This window comes from Lactuca virosa, chromosome 9 (assembly GCF_052849685.1).
Source record: "Lactuca virosa cultivar CGN04683 chromosome 9, Lactuca_virosa_CGN04683_v6, whole genome shotgun sequence".
NCBI classification, from domain to species: domain Eukaryota; kingdom Viridiplantae; phylum Streptophyta; class Magnoliopsida; order Asterales; family Asteraceae; genus Lactuca; species Lactuca virosa.
In genome coordinates, this window is record NC_136434.1 from 87,235,850 (window position 1) to 87,245,859 (window position 10,010).

A 10,010-nucleotide genomic window follows, 5' to 3' on the forward strand; every position below is an offset into this window, starting at 1 on the left:
GAAGGCACTTTGATGTGAAATGTCTTATGTAATGTTTCCTACGGGTGTATCTCTTTTCCAATAATGTTTTATGTTTGTGTTTTATTTTTCATGGAATAAAGTAGATAATAAGTGGGGTACTAGATTTAATTAATAATCTCAGAAGTGCAGTTTAATACAAGCAATACAAATTACAAATACGGAAATTCATTACTTTCCTACATTAATCTAAGGACAATTTAAATCAAATGTGATGTTCAAATCAAAAGTAGGGTACACGCTTTCGTTCTGTGACCCGCTTCCGGATGCAAATTCATCAGTCATTATGCCCTTTTGTGTAGATTTTTTCCTCCCACCAGACCCGCTCCCCGATCCCCTACCCGTACAATCGTTCCTCGTGTGTCCAAATTGACCGCATGTAGAACATTCTTGTCGTATGGGACGCTCACCTTGCGAAGGAATACGGCCAATGTTTCTTGGCCTACCCGGCTGACGTCTCTCCATTATGGGTGGCTTCACGGTCATCAAATCATCCGGGATCTCCCACTCAGATGGACTTGGTAAGGGGTTCACAGACTCCTTGTATGTTTTCCTCAGTGTCTCTGTAAAGTAAGCTTTTAAAGCAAATTCCGAACAATCTTCATAACGGCTCATTGTTAGCACTTTTATGACATGGCCACAAGGTAAGCCATCTATTTGCCACCGCCTACATGTACATGTTCTTTATTGGAAATCAACAATGACACTTTTGTGTGTAGAGCTTTTCACTTAAAATCTGCTATTTGAGATAGGGTACACCATCCATTTATTACAAGCATTCTTATTTGCTTGTATAATCGTTTCAGCCCATGGGGTAAGTGTTGTTTTTGTTTCAGCTAAAAAAATAGACGTAATTTCATAATATCATAAGAGTAGTAAAATAACATTTCAAGTACTATTATATATAAAAGATTAGTACCTGCAACATTACGTTTCTGAAAACTCCATTGTTGCATTGTTGCACGAAAATACTCAATCAACATCAATATTGGCATCTTTCTTGCAAATCTTGACATTGAATTTATCGGCTCCGCACTATTTGATGTCATAAGAAAATACCTGTAACAACGTAAATTTTAAAACAATTTTTCATTTTTCCACATAATAAAAACTCATATAATATTCTCAAAATCTCACGTATCAAATGTCATCATAATAAAACATATCGCAGAATCTCAAAACATAATCCCCTGCCAGTGTGTACAAATCATGTCGACGCCTTCCCGCGATCCTCGCTGGTACCTGAAACACATATCACATAACACGGTAAGCATAAATGCTTAGTGAGTTTCCCCAAAATACCACATACAACACATAAGCCACTTGAGGCTATAACTCGGTATGACCCTCCGGTCAGTGTGTCTCAGCGGGACCCTCCAGTCCTGTAGCTCATTGGACCCTCTGGTCCGGTGTAGCTCGTTGGACCCTCTGATCCGGTCTAAATCGTTGGACCCTCCGGTCCGGTCTAAATCGTTGGACCTTCCGGTCCGGTCTATATAACATATAGCATACATATATCACAATGCACATAAACTCAAACATACACATAACACATAAGACCCTCCGGTATGCACATAGATACCACTCTAGGTAATATATAGTGAGAAGACTCACCTCGGGTAATCTCGGAAAGTCTCGAACTCGAATATCTGATCTAGCCTCTGCCTAATCACATAAAGTAATTATCTCTAATTAATACGGCTCTCAAAGGATAGACTAGTCCCTCCCTATATTCACTCAGAAGGGGAAAAGACCATTTTACCCCTCCAATGGTCCAATGTCCAAATGTTGACCACACCCTAAAAGTCAACCCCAGTCAACGGTCCAACTTTGACCAGACTCGTCGAGTGCACTCGGGTGACTCGGCGAGTCCATGTGTCTCCTCTGAATCCTCCTAAGGCCTCACTCGACTCGTTGAGTTAACCTTTTTCTTGACGGTTACCACTGATCACGAATCGTGGTGCAACACGATCCGACTCGTCAAGTCCGCTCATGGACTCGACGAGTTTCATCCATGAGAATGCTCAAACGACCTCCTGAGGTCAAATCTGTTTCTCTAACTTATAGATATGGCCTTCTAACATCCAATAATCACGTAAAGGTCTGAAGTTGGTGTCTATGCATGGCATTTTGGGCATGAAATGCCAAGAACATGATTTAAATGGGGTTTTCACTCAAAAATACCATCAAGGCTGAATAAAGCAGGAACCTTTGGGTGCTAGAGACCTCCTAAGGTATAGATCTGGAGTTCAAGCCTCCTCATGAACCCCAAATCCTCAAAGTCCCAAAATGAAAGGAAAAGAAGCCCTAATCTTCAAGATGAGAGATCTACTCAAATAAAAAGGAAAGGTTCGAACTTGATACCTCTAATAGAAGCTCTTGGACGAAGAAGCAGTAGATCTATCAGCCTCTTCTCAATCCTAGCTTGGAATCTTCTTTTCCTTCACCAAAATGCACTCACAAATCTCAAGTAAGGCTCAAGACTCTCTCACAAGCTCAAGGGGCGATTAGGGTTTCTTCTCAGTGAGGTGTGGCCGCAAATGAAGCTATAAGTGCCCTTAAATAGGTCCCAAACCCGGGGATCTAGGGTTTCCACTTACAGCGCCTACTCGACGAGTCTACTCTTGGACTCGTCGAGTAGTTCATTAAACTCAAGTGGCCACCCCGCTTCTACTCGACGAGTTATAGCACCAACTCGTCGAGTAGATCAATGATCCTCAAAAATAAATAATTAAAAATAACATACCTGAAAATCCGGATGTTACACTCCAAAGCTTCGCTACTAACACTTAAAACTCCTAAAGTCCAGCCTTGGGCTGTGGTAAAGATTTCAGAGAAATATGGGGAGAAAAGTGTGGTGGAACTGATCAAAAAATGGTTTGTATATAGGCAAAACTGTAGAGGGCGCCACGCCTGGTGACGTGGCATCCCTAGATTAAGCCATGTGTCCAATCTTGGGGAGGAAAGGAGGATCCTCGGCGCAACACGTGTCGCTCATCTGTGGTATCACGCGTCCGATTCTCGGTGTGCCATGTGTTGACTATTTATGGTGCCACGTCATCATCGAACTTGGTCTGCAGCTCTGCCACATGGCGCACTCTGGTGCCGCCATGTCCTCGTATACGAGTATTTTTTGAAAACTTTGAAAAATCATAACTTTCGCATATGAGCTATATTTTTGACGTTCTTTATATCCCCGGTTTCGTATCGATGAGTACTACAACTTTCATTTAGACTTCGTCGGCTAATTGAGATTCTGTTTTTTTAATTTACAGTCTATGAGAATTATACTGTAAGATTTTGTGAAATTCCTAACTTCTTAATAAGAACTCAGTTATCAACGTTCTTTATATCGATGCATTCGTATTTACGAGGACATCAACTTTCGTTTAGATTGTTTTGTCTAACGAGCAACCGATCTCCATTTCACTTTTTATGGCACACACATTGTAACGTGTCGAACGCGAAACTTCGAAAAACCATAACTTTCTCATACGAAATTAGATTTTAGCATTCTTTATACTCACAGATTCATAATTATGATTACTACGCCTTTCGTTTAGATAATTTTATGTAAAATAATCTCTTATCAAAAATGTTAATATATCGCTTAACGATAATAAGATTTTATACAATTATTATATATCCAATATTTGTGCACATAACGTGTATACCTAATTAAGTATTTGTATGACTCGTAACGCGTACGAAGAACACTCATCGTATTCAAGGATTTTATTTGTATAGTTATTATTATTATACTTTAAACGTCTAGCCCGAATTCACAGACGTTACAATTACCTTATACTCAGGATGATTACGTCCCGAAATCATACAGCAACAAAACAACTTTGGATAGTGATTCCTTAAGTCGCCCTTCGATCCCTAAGTATGGATTAGCCTCGGTACTTTTTTTCACAAAGTACTATCTCAAATGATCCCATCTTGTTATATACGTAATAATGTTTTAGGTTCCTTTATGACATCTTATCAGTCTGTCGGCCTAATTCCATAACATTAACTCTATTGATTGATGCTTCATTTAAGCAACCTTTTTACGTCGAGTTCCTCACACAACCATTTCTCCTTATCCGAAAATGCAAAGTTCACGAATGATCGCAAGTCCACCACTAGTTTCTATAATGTTTTGTAGGTATTCCCATACACGATTATTTACATTTTTAATTTTTTTCATCCCATTATCGAATTTTTTAATAGTATACGCTTTGCATGTCTCCCAAAATAATGTGTGTATGGTATCGCTGCTTCCAAATTTTGCTGAAATGTTGAAATACAAATGGATACCACATATTCCATGATGGGCGTGAGGAAATATATTTGCAATTGACGTCGCTATGGATGGAGCCCTATCAGATATGATTGTAAGGTCTTCCAGGTTACCTATACATTCACGTAGTTTTCGAAGGAACCAGGACAAAGTCTCCCTACATTCACTTTTGCATATGGCATAAGCAACAAGCATGATTTGGTTTTGACCGTCCATTGTCACTGCGAGCAACATCGTACCTTTGAATTCACCCTTTAGGTGACCACCATCAATTATTAGGGTCGGCCTACAATATTGTATGAACGCTCGTACCTACAATTATTTTTTATTTCATTAACAAATACCAATTAGGATTCATATGTTATATTTGTTATAAAAATTATCACTGCTTACCGAGCAACCCAACGCGATAAACACGAACTCAAACCGATCATCATCGTCTGTTCTTATCTGAGTAACAGTTCCTGGATTGTGCTTGACCAAGTTGTGCAGATACGCTGGTAGTTTGGTGAATGAATCCTCTTTGGTACCTCTTAACATCAACAACGCATACTGTTTTGCCCGCCATGCCTGTTGCTATGAGATATTGATTGGAAATTTCGAATTGATGTCCCTCACAATTTCATTACCCCGATAAACTCTATTATAATCTCCGGCCAATACTTCAGCGATAAAGTGCCCGAGTACCTTTTTCTTTGATTGTCGATGATTAGACTCCAAGTTTGTTGCACAACATGTGTGTTGGTCAACAACTTTTGTGACTTGGAAAGCAGTAGTCGATTGGATTCCCCTTGCCCTAATCATCCATGAATATTTTTTTACCAAACAAACAACCTCGAACCTTTCTTTGCTCGATCTGGTAGTCTTATACTGCTTTCCTTGTTCCATGCATTGTCTTCCAATTGCAAGCTTGAGCAACTCTTTGTCATCAAAAATGTCTAGAACCTTAATCTCTTCACTTATATCCACCCTCTGACATGGAATGTTCACATCAACGTTTACAGGACATGAAGGCAAAGGGGGCATACCATGAAACATGGTATCTGAATAAATAAGCTTAGGTTCGTCATCAAATTCTTCTCCGTTAGAATCACTCTCTAGGCCGGATATATTCAACTTGTCCAATCCGCAAACTCGCCATATCCTTTTAGTTCATCATCATGCAAAAATGGAACTTCCTGTTTTCCAGATTCATTACCAACCTTATTCACCACGGCTACTGCTTTTTTATGTCAGAGTAATGATTTACACCAACATCATTATCACCGATATACTTATAATTCTCCGGTGTAACATACATAATCGGTTCTGGCACTACATTTACATTTTCAGCGACACTATGATATTGACTTTTACTTGGGCTTTTAAAATTACCTAATGGGTTGTTACTCCCTTTTCCACTTGATAAATTAGCTGCAGATGCCTTTCCTTTATCATCCACTTCGTTACGCCAAACGCCTTCTTCAACCACCACATACACAGACACAAATTTATCTCCAACGACATTTATTACCTTGATCAGCTTTCTAATATCACGATCATCAACAATACCACAATAATAGAGTTGTTCTGGATGTTGATAAGCCAGACTAACTTTTGATTCTTCGGGAAGACCCATCTTGCACTTCACCAAATGAACAAATTCGGTGAACGTCGTGGTTTCGTAAAACTCAACACCTAAATAAAACATTCTCGGATTGTATCCCGGTGGCCAAACATATGATAATTGGGAATTAACAAACTCCCATCTGCCATCCGTAATGAGCAATACAAAATACTCGTTACAACTCATTATCTTAATTTTGAGAATAAAGAAGCTACAGAGAAGAAAATTTCCCAGATATGAAATATTTCCAAAAATATAAAATACTTAATATATATAAGGTAGGTTCAAAACTATAGTCAAATCTGACAAAAAAGTAGTCAAGTTTAACAAAAAAGTAGTCAAATTTACCAACAAATGAGTCAACTTTACCCAAAAAGTAGTAAAATTTAAACAAAATAATTGTTAAAATTTAAACAAAATAATTGTTAAAATTATTCTACATATTATAAACACTCTTTTTTATACTCTATATTAAAAAAAATTAAAATCGTAGCTTTTTTGACAAAACAGTAGTTAAAACCCCCAAACTAGTAGATTAAAATAAAAAATAAAAATAATAATAATAATAATAAAACGTATTTTTTCCCTTAAAACCGTAGCCTACTGTTAGGGAAACCGTAGGTTTCGAATTACCTACGGTTTTGTATGTGAAAAATGAAAAAAAAAATTATACAAAACACGAAACAGTAGACGAATTGGCGAAACAGTAGACGAATCTCACAACCTACGGTTTTGTGGGCTATATTTGGACATTTACTAATTTTTCGCTAAAAATTGCTAATGACTTCCTTAATTTTGCTAGATTATTAATTAAAAATACGGGGCAATTACTAATCTAACAAAATTAAGGAAGTGATTAACAATTTTTAGCCAAAAATTAGGATTTGTCCCAAACTAGCCACGAAACCGTAGGTGGTTAAAATGACCTACTGCTTCCCCAATTTACCTACTGTTTTGATTTTAGTATATAAAGATTTTTTTTTCATTTTTCACTACGAAACCGTAGACGAAAAAATGGTCTACGGTTTCCTCTGAGAAGTCTACTGTTTCCCAAAGAGTAGATTAAAATGATCTACTGTTTCGTCTAAAAACTACGGTTTTGGGGTTTTTTTAGGTATTTGACTACTAATTCATGTATTTTGACTACTATATCATACCTACTATATATTAAAAGAAAAATCTATTTTAGAGTAAAAGTTAGTGTCTTTATTTTAATCTTAAATTAAAAAAAAAAACTGAAAACCGTAGGTTTGGACAAAACAGTAGATCATTTTTAATCTACTATTTGGGAAACAATAGACTTTTCAGAGGAAACAGTAGACCATTTTTTCGTCTACGGTTTCGTAGTGAAAAATGAAAAAAAAAATTATATACTAAAATCAAAACAGTAGGTAAATGGGCGAAACAGTAGGCCATTTTAACCACCTACGGTTTTGTGGGCTAGTTTGGGACAGATCCTAATTTTTGGCTAAAAAGTGAGAAGTCATTAATGAATTTGGTTAGATTAGTAATTTTCCCTAAAAATACTAATCTAGCCATTTATGTTAATTATTTATCAAAAAATAACCAAAAAATATCACTTAGCCAAAAATAGCCCACAAAACCGTAGTCAACTTATGGTTGACTACGGTCAACATGGTTGACTACTGTTTTAGGCCAAAAAGTACTATTTCGTGGTAATGGGCTACTGTTTCACTGGCCCGTTTACTTTTTCGTGGCCCATTAGCCCAAAGTATATAAACAAAAAAATTTCAATTTAGGTCTTTTTTCCTATTGTTTTCTTTGGTTTGACTACTTTTTTCTCTCAATGGAGCACCCGAAGAACAACCAGGTTTGTCTACTTTTCATCATAATTTTACCGAATTTGTTATTAGGAGTAGATTTTGTATATGTGGTTAAATTTTTTTTGAAAAAAAATTAAAAAAATATATATAAAACCGTAATACGAAACCTACGGTGTTCAAGTGCCCAATGCACAGATTGTGCAGTGTCGACTTGTACATCTACGGTTTCGTATGAACCGTACGAAATTTTTTTTTTTCGTTTTTTTTTAAATCGATTCAATAGCATCGGAACTTTATTTATTTTGTAGTTGTATAATTTTTTTTAAAAAAAACAAAAAAAAAAGGAAACCGTATGTTTTTTGGAAACCTACGGTGTACAAGCATTTACTGCACAGTTTGTGCAGTAAACACTTGTACACCATAGGTTTCCCAAAAAATACGGTTTTTTTTTTAATAAAAAAAATTTATAACTAATAAACATTTGTATCCCTTTGTATGTATCTTATGATTTTTTGTTGGAAAAAAAAATTGTAAATTTCCTAAAACCTATGGTTTTATATATATTTTTTTCATTTTTCTTAAAAAAAAATATTGTTTAAACGTATTTTTAAGGATTGTATCCCCTTGTATGTATGTTATGATTAAATGTTTGCATGTTGTTAAAAATGATGTTATTTTCTATGTCTCAATTATAGCATACAATAGCAATGTACTATCGATTTGAATAAGTTTTTATGTTTATAATGTGTAGATACTTTGAAGTATACTGTATTGATAAAATAAGATTGTGTTTTGGTACTTTCGGGTTTGTTAAAAATATGTTATTGTCACACCATTTTCAAAGTACAATGCTAAATTTGGTATACTAGTAGTATAGAAAATACAAAAAAATGTAGTCAATTAATTTCCTTTGGTATTTTATACAAAGTAAATAGAATATATGAAATGATTAAGTCTTATATTGTGTGCTTTCTCTAATTGTTTATCAGTTTTTTTTCTTTTATAAAACTTTATTTAACCTTAATGTTTATTTAATTTTGTAGCTTCCAAACAAAACGATGATGGGTCACTTATCTGTCAAAGCTTCATGCCATAAATTGCATGAAGTTTTGAGTCGCTTGAACGGACCCGTGCGCGATCTTTTTTCAACAACTAGTTTCGGGTACTTGTTGGGCCTACCAGCTCAGTCCGGAGACGGACTTCTTATTCATGGGTTGTTACTGCATATGTTGCGTCCTACTGCGGAAACGGATGCAGCTGAGCGTCTATACTTTAGGTTTTTTTAGACGTACACTGTCATTTGGGCCGGAGGAGTTTTGTCTTGTGACCGGACTTTACATGGGCCGGTGTCCTACATCAAGGATCAAATTTTCAACCATGTATAAACACGGATATGGTGAAAATACATTTCGGTCCAGAGTCTTCTCATATCGCACGGACACTTCTTTACTTGTAGAAGATTTAGAGCTCCTTATCTCGAATCAACGGTTCCATGACATATCGGTTCACGACGGTGTCCGTGCCATTTTGCTATATATCCTCAATCAAGGTTTTTTGGGAAAGGAGCTTAATGATAAAGTCACCAAGGAATTTTTGTGGGTGGTGGAGAACCTGGATCAATGGAATAGGTATTTGTCAATTTAATATTTATAATAAAATACTAATTTTTATACCTTTAACTAATACTTTTTTCTTATAATATAGGTTCTCATGGGGGAGTTATCTATGGACTAAAACATACCCTAGATTGTCGGGTATGTTTAAGAAATTTGAGGATCATATGTCCCACCATCCAACAAAAGCGATTGTGTACACACTATCGGGTTTTGTTATTCCTTTGAAGGTATATTTAAGTAATTAAAAAAGTATATTTAATAATTTATCGGTTTTTATTTTTTTGAAAATTTTAGTTAGTGCTAACAATTATAAATTAACGTATATTTATTACAAGATATGGATATGGGAGATGTTCCCAGTAATTCGGGGAAATGCTGCGATACGACGCAATTATTTATATCCTCGTATATTGCGGTGGTTTCATATTAGGACGTTAACTTGGGCGAAAGTTTGCGATGTTTTCGATGTTGATCAGGACGAGTCGCATCAACCCAAAAAAAAAAGATGATTGCCTCAGATGCTGAGTCCTCTACTCCACATTATTTGTCATATATTACTAGTCTGAATTGTGAATCGTCTGAAGTCCTTTCTTCTGTACGCTACAACTTTAGAAATGATGTAAGTAAATTTGTAAAAGCAGAATCTAGTATAATAATTTTTTTAACTATTATTGATATATGAAATAATTTATGTAGGT

At 35.9% G+C, this 10,010-nt stretch overlaps 1 protein-coding gene across 1 annotated transcript; it reads right to left on the reverse strand.

Moving 5' to 3' along the window:
* Positions 1-207: 207 nt before the first annotated feature.
* On the reverse strand, positions 208-5,344 carry LOC145139478 (uncharacterized). Its single transcript, XM_079073290.1, has 6 exons — positions 4,994-5,344; positions 4,700-4,876; positions 4,449-4,618; positions 938-1,077; positions 776-854; positions 208-685 (listed from the first exon to the last, which is right to left on the reverse strand). The coding sequence occupies exons 1-6, from the start codon at positions 5,342-5,344 to the stop codon at positions 208-210; spliced, it is 1,395 nt and encodes a 464-aa protein (XP_078929416.1).
* Positions 5,345-10,010: the final 4,666 nt, after the last annotated feature.

Coding starts and splice junctions, on each gene's coding strand:
- LOC145139478 (XM_079073290.1), bottom strand. CDS start 5,344: ATGTTTCATGGTATGCCCCCTTTGCCTTCATGTCCTGTAAACGTTGAT. Junction 4,877..4,993: donor ATCGACAATCAAAGAAAAAG/GTACTCGGGCAC, acceptor TCATAGCAACAG/GCATGGCGGGCAAAACAGTA. Junction 4,619..4,699: donor TTATCGCGTTGGGTTGCTCG/GTAAGCAGTGAT, acceptor AAATAATTGTAG/GTACGAGCGTTCATACAATA.